Below are 20,472 nucleotides of genomic sequence, written 5' to 3' on the forward strand. Positions count from 1 at the left end.
AATTTCACTATGATATATGGCATTTTTCTATATTTCTGTCTATTTTCTGACATTTTGAAGGCAAAACTCTTTCTTAAGATTAACCGTTAATGATGTAATTATCATTAGATACAGCTTTAGTTTAAATATTAAACCATGTTAGTGTCACCTGGAGGCCTAAAGGAGGTGAAAAATATCTCCTAACCCACACACACACACACACACACACACACACACACACACACACATACATACACACATACACATAGACGGAGGTCACTGTGAACAGTTCGGACTGAGTTTCTGATTCTCGTCACACAGATGTGTCACAAGGACGATTTGCACAAAAAAAAAAAAAAAGAACAGAAGAAGAAGAATTGCAGATGAGAAACAGTGAAAATGAGGGCGATGCGATGCGGCTCCAGACGGCCTTCGCTTCAACAGCCGCAGGTGTTGAAATTAGTCAAAGAGTCGCTGCTGTGTTTAAATTCAAGGATATCCTGCCGTCAGCGACTTTAAAAAAAAAAAAAAAACCCCATCAGGAGAAACTTTGCTCTGATTCTTTTTGTTAGTGTTCGGATTCAACACGTACCGTCACTTCTGGTCACATGACACGATTAGTAATCACTGATAAAGTCCAGCACCTCCAGTACCGTAAAGTAAAAACAGCTCCTCAGTCGAGCGCGGTGTAGAAATGGATGGTTCGTCTCAACACTGTAGAAAATAAATAGCTTTTCATTTTTTGTAGGCACTGCGGTAGTTTTTTCATCGTCTCTGAAAAAAGCTTCCAGATTGTCCGCTCGGTGAGATCCACGAGAGTCGGGCCTCCTTCAGACACAAAAGAGAGAGAAGACAGGATGAGGAAAAAGTGGAAGTGGATGAGAAGATATACAGATCATCAATAAACACAAACAATAACTTAAGTAAACAACAACAAAACGATCCTCATGAAATGGAAAACTAGAAAATCCATAAACACATTTCACTAGGAAAAAAAAACTCACTGGTCAGCACTTATTACTTAGGATTATTATTATTATCTATTTATTTATATAAGTGTTTTCTTTTACACATGTAAATATTGTTTGTATGTTTTATACAGGTTTTTCTCTCTTTCTGTTTTTTCTCTTCGTATTGCATGTTTTGTATTTGCGTTTGTTTGGCAATAAAAAATAAAATAAATAAAAAAGAATATCTACAGATCAATAACAATTAACTGATAATAAGTTGTAAGATTGTAAAATTAAAAGTAATTTATGTCTCTAACAGCTGAATGAAGCCAACAATTACCGAGCAGCTACTGACAAATTTAAATTGTTACAGTATATTGTAGTCATATAAATTCATAGAAAAATAATAATAAAAAATAATAAGCTGCCTTGCATTCCGCTATTGTATTAAACAATTAATCAATTAACTGAGACACAAAATAAAAGAGTGAATTATAGTAAAATAATCATTAGTTGCAGCCTTTTTTCTTCTTTAAAAAAAAAAACGGTGTCTCCCAGTGATACAAATATAAATTGTTAAGAGTATATTATAGTCATTTAAAAAACATAGAAAAAATAAAATATAAAAATAATAAAATGATAAAACAAAAATAGTATAAAATAGTAAATAATAAAACAATATAATATAGAATCAAAAAATCATGAAATAATAAAATAAAAATAACAAAAATAATAAATATAGAAATAATATAGTATATAATAAATAATAAGCAGCTTTATTTCTCTGCATGTTGCTCTTTAAACATGACAGATATAAACTCTCTCTCCTCCGTTAAACACAAAATACTCCGCAGACGGGTTTAACTTTGTCCTAAATTGTATTATTTTCATTCTCCACTAAACGTTTCTATTAGACGCCACATGCTGAGTTTTAAATCTCTCTCTCTCCCTCTCTATCTCTATCTCCCTCCCTCCCTCCCTCTCCCTCTCCCTCTCTCTCCCGATAAATTCCTCCGTGAGTCTGACTAAAACTCTCTGAATGAATGAACAGCGAGCAGCCGACGGAGGAGTGTGGGTGGCCGATCTGCGGTTCTGTCGGTTTTTAAAATATTTACGTGACGATCATCCTGTCCTGCTCATCTTCTGTCTTTCTTAATCATCCACATGTCCAAACAGAGAGAGAGGGCGTCGCCGCTAACGCATGACAGATGTTCACCAGAGACACAGCAGCCACGAAGTCTCATTATAACATGAGTTCATCTTTAAAGCTGCTTCATCTGCACGGTTTAACATGACTTTTGAGTCAGTGAAACAAGTTGAATATAAACTATTGACTTATTATTTACCTCATTGTTCTTATAAAGTTGTTTATTAGTGAAGAATTACTTATTTAGACATTTAGACAAAGTGAATCCACATCAGCATTAGTCCAATATTCACTCACTTCTAGTTGGTTTTTGATTTAAATCGACTTTAACCAGTATAATAGTTTTTATTCTAACTTGCTCAGGTGTTTTTTTATTGTCTGTTTTTTTACTTTTCATGCTTACAGTGAGCTGCTGGAAACCTGAACTTCCCGTTAGGATCAATAAAGTGACTATCTATCTATCCATCTATCTAGACATCTATCTATCTATCTATCCATCCATCTATCCATCCATCTATCTAGACATCCATCTATCCATCCATCTATCTAGACATCCATCCATCCATCTATCTAGACATCCATCCATCCATCTATCTAGACATCCATCCATCTATCTATCTATCTATCCATCTATCCATCTATCTATCTATCCATCTATCCATCTATCCATCCATCTATCTAGACATCCATCCATCCATCCATCCATCTATCTATCTATCCATCTATCCATCTATCTATCTATCCATCTATCCATCTATCTATCCATCTATCTAGACATCTATCTATCTATCTATCCATCCATCTATCCATCCATCTATCTAGACATCCATCTATCCATCCATCTATCTAGACATCCATCCATCCATCTATCTAGACATCCATCCATCCATCTATCTAGACATCCATCCATCCATCTATCTAGACATCCATCCATCTATCTATCTATCTATCTATCTATCTATCCATCCATCCATCCATCTATCCATCCATCTATCTAGACATCTATCTAGACATCTATCTATCCATCCATCTATCTAGACATCTATCTATCTATCTATCCATCCATCTATCTAGACATCTATCTATCCATCCATCTATCTATCCATCCATCTATCTAGACATCTATCTATCCATCTATCTATCTATCATCCATCCATCCATCCATCTATCTATCTACAGTATCCATCCATCCATCTATCCATCTATCTATCCATCCATCCATCTATCTATCTATCATCCATCCATCCATCTATCTATCTATCTACAGTATCCATCCATCCATCTATCCATCTATCTATCCATCCATCCATCTATCATCCATCCATCCATCCATCCATCCATCTATCTATCTATCATCCATCCATCCATCTATCTATCTATCTACAGTATCCATCCATCCATCTATCCATCTATCTATCCATCCATCCATCCATCCATCCATCCATCCATCCATCTATCTACAGTATCCATCCATCCATCCATCCATCCATCTATCTACAGTATCCATCCATCCATCCATCCATCTATCTACAGTATCCATCCATCCATCCATCCATCTATCTACAGTATCCATCCATCCATCCATCCATCTATCTACAGTATCCATCCATCCATCCATCTATCTACAGTATCCATCCATCCATCCATCCATCCATCCATCTATCTACAGTATCCATCCATCCATCCATCTATCTACAGTATCCATCCATCCATCCATCTATCTACAGTATCCATCCATCCATCCATCTATCTACAGTATCCATCCATCCATCCATCTATCTACAGTATCCATCCATCCATCCATTTATCTACAGTATCCATCCATCCATCCATCCATCTATCTACAGTATCCATCCATCCATCCATCCATCTATCTACAGTATCCATCCATCCATCCATCTATCTACAGTATCCATCCATCCATCCATCCATCCATCTATCTACAGTATCCATCCATCCATCCATCTATCCATCTATTATCTATTTAGACATCCATCCAGCATGGATCTATATCAGCATTAGTTTAATATTCACTAACTTTTAGTTGGTTTTTGGTTTAAATTGACTCCTGAGGTAAATATGGGACTATTTAGCTGCTAAACGTTTCACTCTGTTCACCAGCTAACGTTAACTGTTTATCTGCAGGAAGTAAACAGAGGGATTATAAAGCTTCTGCATTTAGAAACAAGGTTGATAAAAGTGAAATTTGAAGGTTGGAAAAGAGTTTTAAAGCTCAGTAGAGTTGAGAAGAACAGCAGAGGAAAAACTTTCATTTGATCCATAATTAACCTTCATAACTTCCATACTGTAGTAACTCTAATTACATCTCTTTATAATTATTGCTTACACCAAAAACTTTGAACCACAAATGTATTTTATGTTCATGTTTCTTTAACTTTGAGACAATTATAGTGAAAGTACACTCACAATCACACTTTAATATGATCTTATGTAATCTAATATGAGAATATAACAGCTGTAATTACTCCTGTTAATGTATTGAACGGCTTCATGATAACCTTTAACATCTTCTATGTGTAAAAATAAAGAATTTCATTTATCCATTTTTAAAACCACATTAATTTTAACGATGTTAGTTATGTTAATTACGCTGCTAGCATTTACATTATTATTTCAATCTAGAGCTGCAATCATTAGTTGATTAAATATATTTGATTTTATTTAAAAGTGTAAGTTTTTCTTCATTTAAATCTAAAGATAGAGGATGTTATAATGCTATAAGGACTGTAAAGCTCCCTGATTTGATTAATTAATGGACAGAAAATGAATTAACAATTATTTAGATAATTGATTCATTTGAGTCATTCATTTTGAGTCATTTTTAGGATAAAAAGTTCAGATTCTCTGGTTCCAGCTTCTCAAATGTGATTATTTTCTGGGTTATTTAAATTCCTTTATGACAGTAAATTGAATATCTTTGAGTTGAGACTGTTGATCAGATAAAAACAAGATATTTGGAGGATGACATCTTGGGCATCAAAAAAACACTAAACACATATTGTTTTTTACCATTTTATCATTTAAACAATTAATCAGTTAATGGAGAAAATAATCAATGGAGATAATCGATACTTGCAGCCCTATGTATGATCTCATTAAGAAGTAAATATATTTCCTTGGAACTTATTTTTCCACATGCAAAAGATCATAAAAAACTCCGAAAGAGATTCAGTTTACTGTCATGAAAGACTAAAAAAAAGAAAATATTCACATTTAAGAAGCTGAAACCAGAGTTTTATGGGGGTTTGTTCTTGAATAATTGCTCAAAACCCAGGTTTTTGGTTAGTTTGTACAAAACAGCATTTCAAATGCTCGATGAAGTAAAACCTTGGCCTCAATATTGACTTTTTCTGTCTATGACCTCTCTTGAAGCTCCCTACGAAACCTTAAAAATGTGCTCTAAACTACGGAGCATTGGAGACAAGTGAGAAATATATATATCAAGGTTTTGTTTTATTATATCAAGCGCTCAAAATGCTCATGACATATAAGTTGTCACACGTGTTTTGATGAATTCATATGAAACAGTATTTTAAGTGCTCAATGTAGAAAATCGTAGCCTAAATTTTACATTTATATATATTTGTTTTAGTGTTGTGCAGCTACCAGTTATCCCTTATAGAGGCACTGATATGGTTGTGTTTAATGACTGATGTGTGTTCTTTGTTTTTTTTTTTAATCCTGGACTACGAGTTTGTTATAATTAAGTTAACGATGATGATTTTTTCTGAAATCACTTATCAGAATAGTTGCAGATTCCTATTTTGTGCATTGATGAATCGAGTAACTATTGCAGGTTTGTTTCACATTTACACACACACACACAGTAACATGCACACAGTAACATGCACACACACAGACACACACACACACACACACATACTGTAACATGCACACACACACACACACACACACACACACACACACACTAACATGCATACACACAGACACACATACTGTAACATGCACACACACACACACACACACACACACACACACACTAACATGCACACACACACACTAACATGCACACACACTAACACGCACACACACACTAACATGCACACACACACACACACACTAACACGCACACACACACTAACATGCACACACACTAACATGCACACACACTAACATGCACACACACACACTAACATGCACACACACACACTAACATGCACACACACTAACATGCACAAACACACACACACGTTAACACACACACGTTAACACACACACACACGTTAACACACACACACGTTAACACACACACGTTAACACACACACACGTTAACACACACACACACACACACGTTAACACACACACACACGTTAACACACACACACGCTAACACACACACACACACGCTAACACACACACTAACACGCACACACACACTAACATGCACACACACTAACACGCACACACACACTAACATGCACACACACACACTAACACGCACACACACACACTAACATGCACAAACACACACACACGTTAACACACACACACGTTCACACACACACGCTAACATGCACACACACACACACTAACACGCACACACACACTAACATGCACACACACACACACTAACACGCACACACACACTAACATGCACACACACACACACTAACATGCACACACACACACTAACATGCACACACACACACACTAACACGCACACACACACTAACATGCACACACACACACTAACACGCACACACACACTAACATGCACAAACACACACACACGTTAACACACACACGTTAACACACACACACGCTAACACACACACACGCTAACACACACACACACACTAACACACACACACACACTAACATGCACACACACACACTAACATGCACACACACACACACACAGACACACACACTGTAACATGCACACACACACACACACACACACACTAACATGCACACACACACACACACACACTAACATGCACACACACACACACTAACATGCACACACACACACACACTAACATGCACACACACTAACACGCACACACACACTAACATGCACACACACTAACATGCACACACACACACACTAACATGCACACACACTAACATGCACAAACACACACACACGTTAACAAACACACGTTAACACACACACACACACACGTTAACACACACACACACACACACACACACACACACACACACACACACACACACACACACACACACACACACACACACACACACAGTAAGAAGTGAGTGATTTACTTTGTGTGTGTTGGATCACGAACAGTAGCTTCCATCGTTCGGGGAGACGGTGTGTAGAGGAATAAGGCTTTCACACTGCTCGCTGTCTTCCGGCAGTCTGGAAGAGAGGAAGAGGAGGAGGAGGAAGAGGAAGAGGATGAAGTGTCAATCATCATCACAGTCATCACCGTGACAACCATCATTATTATAATCATCCCTCAGCGAACGGGTACAAGCATCCACAGAAGAAAGGAGAGGATGTTCAGTGGAGCGTTCACATCTGATTACTGACTGAACCCGGCGACGCTTCGAGCTACAAATGGATCGGATCTATTGTCCTTGTAAAAATGTCACAGCGGAGAAAGACTTTAAGTGTCTGTCAGCGTTAAGGTCAATTTTTAAATGGGCCACACACACACACACAGACACACACTCTCACAGAGAGACACACAGAGACACACACACACACACACACACACACACACACACACACACACACACACACACACACACACACACACACACACACACAGAGACACACACACACACACACACACACAGAGACACACACACAGACACACACACACTCTCTCACTTCCTTCCTTCAGATTTGAGGGTAAATTGATTCCTCAGAGCTGCATCTTCATCCATGAGGCATGCAGACTGTGTTTACACTATTTTATCAATGGTGTCACAATCGCCACGGTTACCACACATGATGCTGGAAAGAGCCAATTGAAAGATGACTAATAACTGATGTAGAAACCAAAAAAAGACAGCAGGAGATGAGTTTTATCCTGATAAGATAATTCAGTGTAATACAGGAAACTTTTTTTTCCCACTCTGACCTCATTAAAACTGCATAAAGTGGCTGTTTTAACTCTAATAGTTATGTTTTCTTTAGATGAGACATGTCAAGTTTATCCAATTAGCCTCTAATAATAACAATAATGATGATAGTATCAACTCAAATCTATATGCATCCTCCCCATCTTTGATTCAAACCATTTTTTGAATCAAATTGTTCTGTTTTTCAGTCTGTTCATCACTTACTCCCTACTATTTTATCAATGGCGTCACAATCGCCACGGTTACCACACATGATGCTGGAAAGAGACAGAGAAAGATGACTAATAACTGATGTAGGAATTAAAAAAAGACAGCAGGAAATGAGTGTTTTAGTGGTTTAAACAGTAATGTGGTTACTCTGATAAGATAATTCTGCAGTAGTCAGTGTAATACAGGAAACCTTTATTTTCATCCAGCTTCATTAAAACAGCATAAAGTTTCTGTTTTAACTCTAATAGTATATTTTCTTTCGGTGAGGCATGACAAGTTTATCCTGGCTAATAACTCCTTTGTTTAAATCTCTATACATCCTCCCCCCATCTTCAATTTAAACCATTAAACCTGTTTTTCAGTCTATTCATCACTTACTCCCTACTATTTTATCAATGGCGTCACAATCGCCACGGTTACCACACATGATTCTGGAAAGAGCCCATTAAAAGATGACTAATAACTGATGTAGAAACTTAAAAAAGACAGCAGGAAATGAGTGTTTTTGTATCTTTGGCTTCAATAAAACAGCATAAAGTCACAGTTTTAACTCTAATAGTTATGTTTTCCTTAAGTGAGACATGTTGAGTTTATCCTTTCAGCCTCTAATAATAATCATATTAATTCTGCATCCTCCCCATCTTTTTAAAAATCTGTTATTCTGTTTCTCAATCTATTCACAACTTACTCCAAGTACATTTTTAAACTTTTATTTCACTTCAACTTCTGAAGTCCATAATTAAAAACACCAGCCGATAATCTCCACCTCACCTTTACAAAGTACGACTTTTTCTAAAATGTTTAATTAGATCCTGTCAGCGGGTCGAGTCTCGGCGGGTCGAGCTCTGATACAGAGTTCGTTTGGGATCAGACTGAGACAAACTCAATTTTGGTTTAGTTGTTTTTGGTCTGCACCTGAGTGTGATTCAGGTGTCAGGTGTGTTCACATCTGCACAAATGAATCGCACCAAGGTGGGAAATAAAGCAGAGTTTGATTTAACCAGAGTAAAAAAATAAATAAGGCAGATATGAGAGTATAAAGAGGGACAGCAGGAGAGAAACTAAACATTAAACCACAAAATAATAAGTTGATGCAGAAGTACTAAGAGCTGAACACAGAGTTGATTCATCTTGTTTGAGGATGACGAGGGGCGATGGGGGTCATCAGCGGTTATTTCCTGCTGTCACATGACTCATTTCATCGAGGGTTGGCTCGGCTCAGCTCGGCTCGGCTCTAATGTAAAAGCTCTTTTATAGTCAAGTGTTTCATTAGTTTAACCTGAAGGACAAAATCACATCAACACTTCCAGCAGTCTGACAGCAGGAAGTGTGATCGACTGACTGATAGACGAGCTGCATAAATCTGAGACTTATGTTCTGCTTTAATGATTTTAATTAAATATTATTTCACCTTTACAAGAGAGAGAAGAAAAAAAGCTTCAAGGACTCAACTCGACTCGACTCGGATAAATAGTTCCTCTGAGAAACTTTACCAGCAGGACGAAAGTGTGTTTGAGTCTTTAAGACATTTTTTTTTCTCCCATCATCTTATATTCAGGTTGTCCCTATATTACAGCCAATACGGTAATTTAATATTATAAAATTACCCCTCTCTCTCTTTCTCTACCAATCACCTGTCAGCAGATACAAGATGTGTGAGACTTTACTTTCACTTTATTTTATTATTTATCTATTATACTTTAATTATCTTTTATTATATCTTATAAACTATAGATTTTTTAAATTTTATAAAATGCAAAAATTCTCTTTTATTTATTTATTTTATCCCATTTCACTATTTGGTCTATCCTTTTTATTCTTTTTTTTAATTTCCTTTTTATAATACTTTTTATGTTTTCCTCTTACTCTCCTCTTCTTATTTTATTCTCTCTTTTTTCTCCCCTAAATTCTTTATTTTCATTTTAATACTCATCCTTACACTTCTGGCTTTACTACTTTATTCATCTATAATATTTTATTATATTTTGTTTCTCTTTTATTCATTTGTTTTAGCCTGTTTTACTACTTGGTCTACCCTTTTTATTCTTTTCTTCATAACCTACTTTTTATATCTTGTTTTATTTCATCACATCTTCTCTTAGTTGTTTTATTAATTTATTCACTTTTTTTTTTTTTAAATCTTCATTTTCATTTTAATACCCCATCTTACACTGCTACTAATACCCCAACCTTAAACTACGGTTTTTACTACTTTATTTTATTATTTATCTATAAAAGTTTATGAATCTTTTATTATTTTTTATTTGGCTAATCTGAATTTTTGACATTTTTATTCTTCCTCTTTTAGTACTTGGTCTTCCCTTTTTTAATCTTTTTTTTCTTTTTCATAACCTAGTTATAGTGCCTGGTTTTACTTCATCACATCTCAGTTGATTTATTATTTTATTCTCTTATTTTTATCTTTAAAAAAATGTACCTCTCTGTCTCGCTCTCTCATTAACTGACTCTCTACCGATCATCTGTGTTAATGTGCGTCATGTTGCAAGTAGATATGTGATGTGTGAGAAAACCTTTTCAATAAGTAATCATATAACTTTGTCTTTAAAAGAGAAATAATAATAATCACTAAAATAAAGCTTTGTGTCCTCGGAGGGTCTCCTTTACAAAACTCTACTGACACCACATCTTTTATTTTTGAGAGTCAGACGCTAAATTCACCTTTTTTTTTTTTTAAACCATTAAAATGTTGGTGTGTACCTCTGTATACGATGTTTCCTCCATATGAAGGCGTAAACTCTCCTCAGACCCACCAGCACCGGGTCCCAGTTGTTGTAGTGACATAAGAGCGTGGCGATGAAGAAGGAGAGGAAGACGGGAACCGCCCCGGCAAAAAATAACCACGAGAAACGAACCTGTCCACACACACACACACACACACACACACACACACACACACACACACACACACACACACACACACACACACACACACACACACACACACACACACACACACACACACATTTACTACGATAATAAGTTGACTTTAATGCTCTTTGTGTAATATGAAGTATACAGCACTCAGTTATACCCAAACTCGACAAACTGGATCAAATATTTAGCAGTTTGACTGAAACTAACACGACAAACATTTACAAACATTTCAGCTCCGACGTTTAAACAAACTGAAATTAATGAGACTCTTCACTCTGCAAAAAACCCAGAGTCTGGCCGTCGTCAAACAAACACCAGCGACATGAATCTTATACTACAACTGCTCGAGTAGCTAAAAGACGGAAAACGAACCTTCTGCATACAAATGTCCGCCATGATAGAGAGCGGGATGGTGAGGCTGAGAGCCAGAGTCCCGATGAGAGACGACGTGAGGAAACAGCCCCTGCAGAGAGAAATGAGACATTATTAATATTGTGTAAAAGTGTCTAGATAGGTTTATAAAATAGTAAATTTAAATGTCAATCTGTGGCTGCACTTCAGAGAGATGTTTACTGGATCCTGGAAGCTGTTTTTAAAAAAAGGAAAAAGTGCTTAAATTTTAAAATCATGCGCAACCTTGGTGATCTGGCCGGACTCGAAAATGCAAATAGGGATAAATACATGTTTTCTTTTCATGTGCTTATGATGACTGAGCTCATTTAAAGCACTTTAATGATACAAATCATTATTTTATGCTGCACTCTCATATTTGATGCTCTATTTTAGTCTAGGGTCATCTTTATTCATATGCACAGTGTTTCCCATAATGCATCTGTGTAGTTGTAGGGCTATTACCATAGACTGTATAAAAGAAATGGACGCAACATCCGTGACGTCACCCATTGGTTTGTGGACTGCTGCTCGGAAGCCAATAGTTTCGAATCTAGGCAGAACCATCTTGAAAATTTCAGGTGCATGCTGGGAAAAAAAGGATTCTACTTATATGGGCATGAGGTGGGGCCATGGGCGGAGCGCGGAGGTTGCTATGGTTGCGAGGGCTGGATCTCGAGAACATTGGGCAATCAACCTGTCAATCAGGACGTAGCCACGTCCTAATGCATACCCTACTTTATCGTCAAATATAAAATCAGGGAGGCCAAAATGTCCCAAATGAACATCATACTGCATTAAAGAAGGCTTTAAACTAGCGATTGAGACCATAAACACATTTTGAAAACGTTTACTGAGGTTAGAAATCAAGTGAGAAGTTGGTGAATTCTCCATTGACTTGTATAGAGACGGTCGCCCCCTGGTGGCCTTTTGATAGAATGCAGTTCTAAGTTACTTCCGCGTTGGCCTCATTTCAGAGGACCAGAACTCCCCACCTGGCTATTACAGAGGTATAAATGGTGAATATACTGTACTAATGTTGATTCTGCTGCCTTATCTAACACTCAGATCCTCCCTTGTTATACGTTTTGTGCCCAGTTTTTGTACGTCAGGATCTCACCAGAGCCAGAGGAACTCGGAGAGGACGGTCCCGATCAGGCCGTTGATGAGGATGTACGTCCACACCAGCTGACTGGGGAGCTCGAAGGCCTCGAAGCCGGTGTAGTGAAGGAGCAGGAAGCCGGGCCACAGCAGCAGCAGGTTGAACAAACCGACGAAGCCTGAAAAAGACACACAGCAGGATCAATATTAAGCTTCTTTTTATTACTACTGTCCTTCATACTGCTTCTAATTTTACTTATTCTCATTTTTCTGCTTTTAAATTTCCCCATCGTGAGACTTATAAAGGATAAAGGATTATATTTATTTTTTTATTTTATCCCATTTTACTACTTGGTCTACCTTTTTTATCCTATTTTTTATTTCCTTAATTGTTTTACTCTTTATAATCTATCTTTTTATATTTCATTCCTTTTACTTCATCACATTTCCTCTTAGTTGGTTTATTATTATTATATTCTCTTATTTTTTATACTTTATTTTCATTTTAATACCCCACCAGACACTATTGGTTTTACTACTTCCTTTTATTATTCATCTGTTATATTTTATGAATCTTTTATTATCTTTTATTTGGTTATTCTGAATTTTTACATTTGTATTCTACCTCTGGGTTTTCCTCATTGCTGTTTTTATTGAGTCATTATTTATAACACACTCACTTGTTACATTAGTAAAGTCTGATTGATTGATTGATTGATTGATTAAATGGGTAAAAAACTAAGTATCTGCTTACCGAAGAACATGGGAATGTCGAGCTTATCCTCCCGATCGACTCGTCTCTTTATCATCACGATGTAGACAGCGTACAGGATCGCACCGGCCAGCGACCACAAAGAGCCTTCAGAGAGAGTCACAACATTTAGAAAGAAGCTTTAATTAATTCAGCAGGATTAATTCTTACATATATAAGTACAGTTCATTTACATCCTGCTCACATTTCATCATTCTTCACACTTTATCAGGCATTAATAAATTAGTGATTAATCCTTAATGAAGCTTTCAGAGAGCAAAGAAAGTATAATCTTTAGTTTTAACAATTTTTGTTGATGGAGGAAAAAGTATTTATAATCGTTACATAACACTGGAGAACATTATGTTTTAAATTAATGATATTATATATTTAATTTTTTGGATAAATATGAGCCCATCAATATCAAGTATTTCTATTTTTTTTTATTAGTGTGGGTCAAATGAGGATAAGTCATCAAATTACCAATTAAAATAAAAGTTTCTAAGGTGTTTTTTCTCCAAATTTCTTTTCTCAAATGTCAAAATGATTCAAATAAGATCCTGAACAGTATGTAAAGGTTAAAGAAATGTTAAATCTGTGATGATGTGATAGAGTAGTTACCTGAGACTCCTTTCTCGTCGTGGTTGTCCATACTGGAGAGGCTGACGAGGGCAACGCCTCCCATACTAAACGAGAGAGATACGACGTGAACAAGCAGGTAAAACAAGACTATTATTAAACCTAAAGTGAATTCAAACATTTTCTTCTAAACACATTAAATCGTGATTGGCATAAACCCGCCCCTGCTGCTGTAGAGGTATAAATACATTCAGCGCACACTACTACTATTATAATCTACCGTTAGCCAGTTAGCTGAGTTAACTGCCGAGTTAGCCACCGAGCTAGCCACTGAGCTAGCAGCCAAGCTAGCAGCCGAGCTAGCAGCCCAGTTAGCAGCCAAGTTAGCAGCCGAGCTAGCAGCCAAGTTAGCCAATACTATCCAGCTGCAGCCCCGGAGCAGAAGCCCCTGACGTGACAAAAGCCAGCCATAGCGTCCATGTTTCAGGTAGAGGTGGTGACTTTGATTGACAGGTGACACTTGGTAGGGGGCGGGGTTTCAGCGAACTCGGTGGCCACGCCCACAGCATTTGGGAGCAGAGAAAGAGGCTGATTTTTACATAACTTTGAAGCCTAATTTCATATATATGGCGATTTTTTTAATCATTCAAATTTGGCAGGGTGGTTAACAACACACTTTTCTGTGGTATGTCAAACTCAGAAAACATATTTATTATTACTTTACACGGACTTTAATGAGGCAAGAAAGGAAAATCATATCCATCTGCTGCGAGACATCATTAAAATATGATTAATGTTGGTGAACGGAGCACACAGTGTACAAGCAGAGTGACCTTTTTCAATCCATTTACTTATTTGTGTTGTGAAACGTTCTGTAACAACTTTTTTTAATATATATATAATTTTCTATTTCCACTCAGTTGATTTGTGTTTGATAGAAGTCTTTGTGAGCATGCTGCAGCTACAATCCTTCTCCTCTCTTCTTTTTTTGAAGTGTGAAGCTTCTCAGTAGACGCTTGTGAAGTTCAGAGAGTTAGCTGCAGGCGTCCGTGTTCTCCTGAGCAGACGCACGGGAGCCGCATTTAAATTGGAAGTTGGGGAATGTCGACTTCTGACTTGCAGTGGATTGCAACTTCTGTGAGAGGACATGACGGACTCCCATCTCAAAACACCCGTTGAGTAGTTGGAGAGTGAGACGTCGAGGCCAATTCACAGATATATAATAGTTACACTTACATTTTTATTAAAAGGTATAAATCCATACTGACTCTCTCACGTCTGTTCTTTTACACTTTGAGTCTGTTTCTGTCACTTTAATTAGTTTAGTTTAGTTTAGTTGGATCCCCATTAGCTGTTACCCAGGCAACAGCTACTCTTCCTGGGGTCCATGTTAAAATAAATACAACTAATTACAATTACAATATAACATAAATGCATTCCTTAATTGAAGTGTAACCTGAGCATGCAGCGGTTTATGTGATTTGAACTCATTAACCGAATCAATGAATCACTAAATATAAACATTGTTGATTTTTTCTCGTGGAGCCGTCATGTAAACTCTTATAGCTCAGTATATTTCTGCTGTCAGTCAGCCTAGTGAATAAGGCTGAATGAGTTTTAAAAAGTATCTAATTATGCTTATTTTGATTGATGTTGCAATTGTGATATGATTTCTGATATTAGAGGGAATGATAATATTTATATCATTATTCTCATTCTTGTGGGAAAACACATTAAAATGATTATGGTGTGATCTTTGTGGAGATTTTTACCAAACAAAGATGTTTTGTTAAGTCTGTAGTATTTGATGTGTAGGTTAGGACATCACAAATATTTAATTAAACATGTTACTTTGACACATTTCACCTTTAACAAAAACTGCACCTCATGCAATTTGATCATGTTGCCATTTTGATAAAATTTTGATTAATGATTCAGCTTTTAGTTCAAACATCAACAATCTTTCTCTCTTAACTTCTCTGTGCAGCACTTTGAATCTTCCTGTGTATGAAACCTACTTCATGAATAAAAATGCCTCACTTTGCTTTATTTCTGACACAATTACTGAAACAACCATGTTGAGTCAGACTCTGGTCACCACGATGAGTTTTAACTGAAACCTTAACTCTGATTCAACACTTACCTGAGCGCCACAGCTAACAGTTTGGACAAGGTGAACCGGTCGCTGCTGTTACTGGGAAAAATGGCCGTCAAGATGAGCGTGAACAGACCTGAAGAGACAAAAGAACAGAGTTAGACTTTTATTTATGTAAGTAGGGATGTAATTGAGAAGTTTATATTAAGAGTAAAGAAAGCTTCTAGGTCTAGGAGATAACTAATCAGAGCAGAGTGGGCTCATCTTAAAGAGACAGGAACTAAAACGGCTTGTTAATAGACAGAGGCTGAACTGAGGAGCTGCATAAAGAGCCAGTATAAGATTTAACTATAAATCATGCAAAGATATTCCAGTAGAGCCCCAGAATATAAATAGAGAGCTGAAAATCTGCAGAATATGTTTAAATTAGTAACTGTGACTGATCAAATTAAAACGATTTATCATTATATTAAAATAATAATAATAATAATAATAATAATAACTTTATTTGTGTAGCACTTTTCATATAAAAAATGCAGCTCAAAGTGCTTTATAATAAAAAGAAATTACATGAATACCAAATGCTTCACATTAAAAAGGCCTAAAAAGGAGAATAAAGCAATGCTAGAAAATAAAGAAACCCCATTAATGTTATATAAGATGGAAAATAAAGATAGCAATAATTTTAAAATAGTAAAAATAGCACATATTAAAACTGTGACTTTTGGGTTTAGATGAATGAAACAGAAAAGACATGAAACAGAGACGAGGAAGCGGATGCAGAATACGGACTGAGGAGATCAGAGAGCTTTAAAAACAAATAAAAGAGTCTTAAAATCAATTATGTATTAGATGAGGGAGATGTGCTCTTTCTTCTTAATACCAGCGAGGAGTCTCGCTGCTGCATTTTAGATTCAGAGCGTTTTAAAAACGGCCTCCAGATCTCCAGAAGAAAGAAGAAAGACAAGGTTTTATATTCTTTCTATCAACTGAATGTAGATAAATGAATTATATTATTATAGTTTCAACTTTACATCTTATTTAGTGTGATGAAGATTCATCACACTTCCTCCCTTCCTTCCATTAGTCCTTCCTCCCTCCCTCCCTCCCTCCCTCCCTTCCTTCCTTCCTTCCTTCCTCCCTCCCTCCCTCCCTATTTCCTTCCTTCCTTCCTTCTCTCTTTCTTTCCTCCCCCTGCCGTCCTCCCTTCCTTCTTTCCTCTGTCCTTCCTTCCATCCTTTCCACTTGTCCGTCCATCCATCCGTCCTTCCTCCCTCCCTCCCTTCCTTCCTTCCATCCATCCTTTCCATTTGTCCTTCCTTCCTTCCTTCCTTCCTTCCATCCTTCCCATTTTTCCTTCTTTTCCATTTGTCCTTCCTTCCTCCCTCCCTCCCTCCCTTCCTTCCTTCCTTCCTCCCTTCCTTCCATCCTTTCCATTTGTCCTTCCTCCCTTCCTTCCATTTGCCCTTTCTTCCTTCCATCCTTTCCATTTGTCCTTCCTCCCTTCCTTCCTTCCTTCCTTCCTTCCATTTGCCCTTTCTTCCTTCCTTCCTTTCCATTTGTCTTTCTTCCCTTTCTTCTAAAAAGAGCATGTAAAAACTGTCTCCAGATCTCCAAAAGAAAGTTTCAGAGAGAGAGGGAGAAACGGAGAATCACCTGATGTGGACGACAAGATGTTGACGATGGCCACCTGCGTGTCGGACAGAGCTTCCTGATACGAGAGGTTAGCGAGGAACCACTGAAGGAGGAAAACACAGAATAACTTCATGAGATGAGAAACAGAAACATCTTAAAAACACCTTTAACACTGTAAGAAAGAAGATATGTAACTTTTCACTGAGCACTTTATTTGGCAACACATTTCAACAATAAGGCAATTCATATCAAATAAAACATAAAATGCATCAAGACAGGATATAAAGCAACACATGGCAATATAAAAAGACATTTAAATATGATTAAAAGTGTTAAATTGAAAATAAAATGAAGCTAAAATAGAATAAAAGGTTAGTTTATCAGTTACAATCTGCTACCTCGCCACTAGATGTCACTAAATCCTCCAAACTGCACCTTTAATTCCTAAAAAACTGACTTTCTACTCACCACAAAGCAGAAGAAGAAGCTGATTTTGGCCACATCGGTGACGGTCAGCTTGCCCACGGTGCGCAGCATGGCCTCGTGGTCCTTGGCAGCCGGGTAGGACATGCGGGACAGTTTGGCCTCCAGAGCCTGAGTGGAGGGCAGCTGACGCACCTCCATTATATTACTGAAACGCACACGTTGCTTTTTGGAAGCTGCTGCGAGGTAGAAACAGAGAGAGAGAGAGAGGAGGGAGCTTTTATTTTAAACACAGAAAATTAAATAAGTGATTATTTTATTATCAGTGACACATTTATCAGGTGTTTAATGTAATAAAATCATGTGTATCCTTCATATAATCCTGTTAAATTGATATATAATTGACAAAATAGCAAATCTTCACTGTTGTTTGTTTCTAAAGTGTGACGTATGTAAAAAATTGACAAAATCTGATGCTTTAAGAGTGGTTTATCATGTCAAATACTGTATACTGTATACTATATATTGGCTTTAAACAGTATTATGACGTTTTCATAGCTCAGCAGCGCCCTCTACAGACAGGAAGTCAAACTCATTTACATTCAAGGACCACAAACAGCTCAATTTGATCTCATGTGAACCGGATCATTAAAAAGAAGCAAGGAGGGAAGGAAGAAAGGAAGAAATGGAGGGAGGGAGGGAGGAAGGAGGGAAGGAAGGAAGGAAGGACAAATGGAAAGAAAGAAAGGAAGAAAGGAAGGAAGGAAGGAAGGAAAGGAGGGAGGAAAGATAGAGGAATGCAACTCACAAGATTCACAGTCTCCAATTAAACAGTTTGAGTGATCGGCGAGGAACGTCCTGAAACTTCACCGGCACGTACAGCGGCTCACTCTGCATGAGAGAGAGAGAGAGAGAGAGAGGATGAGAGAGAGAGAGAGAGAGAGAGAGAGAGAGAGAGAGAGAGAGAGAGAGAGAGAGAGAGGGAGAGAGAGAGAGAGAGAGAGAGAGAGACGTTGTTGTTTTTAGCAGCGTTTATATGATACATGCTGCCGACAGATTAGCCTTCATCACACGTTACCTCTCCGTTAGTGAGCGTTAGTTAACGTACCAAACAGTTGTTCACAGTGGTGTCAGTGGTGCAGGAGGCAAAGTAAGCCTCAGCATCAGCAAACTGCAGAAAGAGGCAATTAAAAGAAATAAAAATCAACTTACAGACAATAAACAAAAAACCTTGAGTCTGACATTTAAAGGACCGGTTCACACTTTTTTTAAAGGCTCGATGATTAAAAGTTATTTTCTTGAAAACAACAATCAGGAGCTCAGATGAACATTAAAGTCTGTTTTTCCTTCCTTCTTTTTGAGGTCCACACCCCTCAAAATACAATAAGAGTGTATTTTTTACAACAATAAACACCAACAGAGACACTAACAATAAATATTATCATGAGGCTTCAGCAGTCAGTATGAGTTAGTCATATAAAGTGATGACACATTTACAGTCTTTTATAGCATCAAATTCTCCTCTTAATGTTTCCCTGTTGAGCTGTGGAGGAAGTATAGTAACAAATTTGACTCATTTGACTCATTTGGACAAAACTGAAGCTTCATTTTAGCTTCAGATCAACTTTTAAATACATTTTTTTTGCACAGAAGGAGGACTGTGGATTTAGTCCTCCATCACTTACATTATACATTAAACATTATGAAGGGATCTTCTAATGGTCAGTATGAACAGGAGGAATGATTACAGCAAGAAAAACATGCTTTAAATGTTCACTTAGGCTCCTGACTGTTGTCTTAAAGGACAGATTCACTGTTTTTTTTACCTGAACTCTGTTAAAAATCTTGTTTGCAATCATTTCTAAATGTGAACAGCATAAAAGATTTAGTAGAAAAACACCTTAGTGCTGCATCTTTTTAAAAAGGACTCAAACATGAGCCAAAAAGCCGATGTTTTATGACATAAGAAAACAGGATCATGGACGCGCAGGTGGTCGAATGGTTAGAGCACATGCCATATACGCAGCCGACCCAGGTTCGAATCCCGATCGGAGGTCATTTGCTGCATTGTCAACCCCCCCCCTCTCTCCCATGTTTCCTGTCTGTCTACTGCTTAATAAAAAGGTGTCTATGCCAACAAAATCTTGAAAAAAAAGAAAAACAGGATCATCTGCTCAGTCTAAACAAACAAAATCAGTCACTTTTCTTATAATG

The 20,472-nt window shown here is 37.2% G+C and overlaps 1 protein-coding gene across 1 annotated transcript in view; it reads right to left on the reverse strand.

The window, feature by feature from the left end:
• Positions 1-613: 613 nt before the first annotated feature.
• LOC128367995 (solute carrier family 35 member F5-like) overlaps positions 614-20,472 on the reverse strand; it is a 25,533-nt gene continuing 5,674 nt past the window's right edge. Inside the window, 13 exon segments of the mRNA XM_053328709.1 lie at positions 614-807; positions 7,352-7,448; positions 11,108-11,262; positions 11,657-11,747; positions 12,795-12,954; positions 13,530-13,634; positions 14,148-14,212; positions 16,249-16,336; positions 17,857-17,938; positions 18,304-18,494; positions 19,067-19,106; positions 19,108-19,149; positions 19,367-19,429. Of these exon segments, the coding sequence (XP_053184684.1) occupies positions 7,367-7,448; positions 11,108-11,262; positions 11,657-11,747; positions 12,795-12,954; positions 13,530-13,634; positions 14,148-14,212; positions 16,249-16,336; positions 17,857-17,938; positions 18,304-18,494; positions 19,067-19,106; positions 19,108-19,149; positions 19,367-19,429 (1,164 nt within the window). The 3' untranslated portion in view covers positions 614-807; positions 7,352-7,366.

Source organism: Scomber japonicus, chromosome 11 (assembly GCF_027409825.1).
Source record: "Scomber japonicus isolate fScoJap1 chromosome 11, fScoJap1.pri, whole genome shotgun sequence".
NCBI classification, from domain to species: domain Eukaryota; kingdom Metazoa; phylum Chordata; class Actinopteri; order Scombriformes; family Scombridae; genus Scomber; species Scomber japonicus.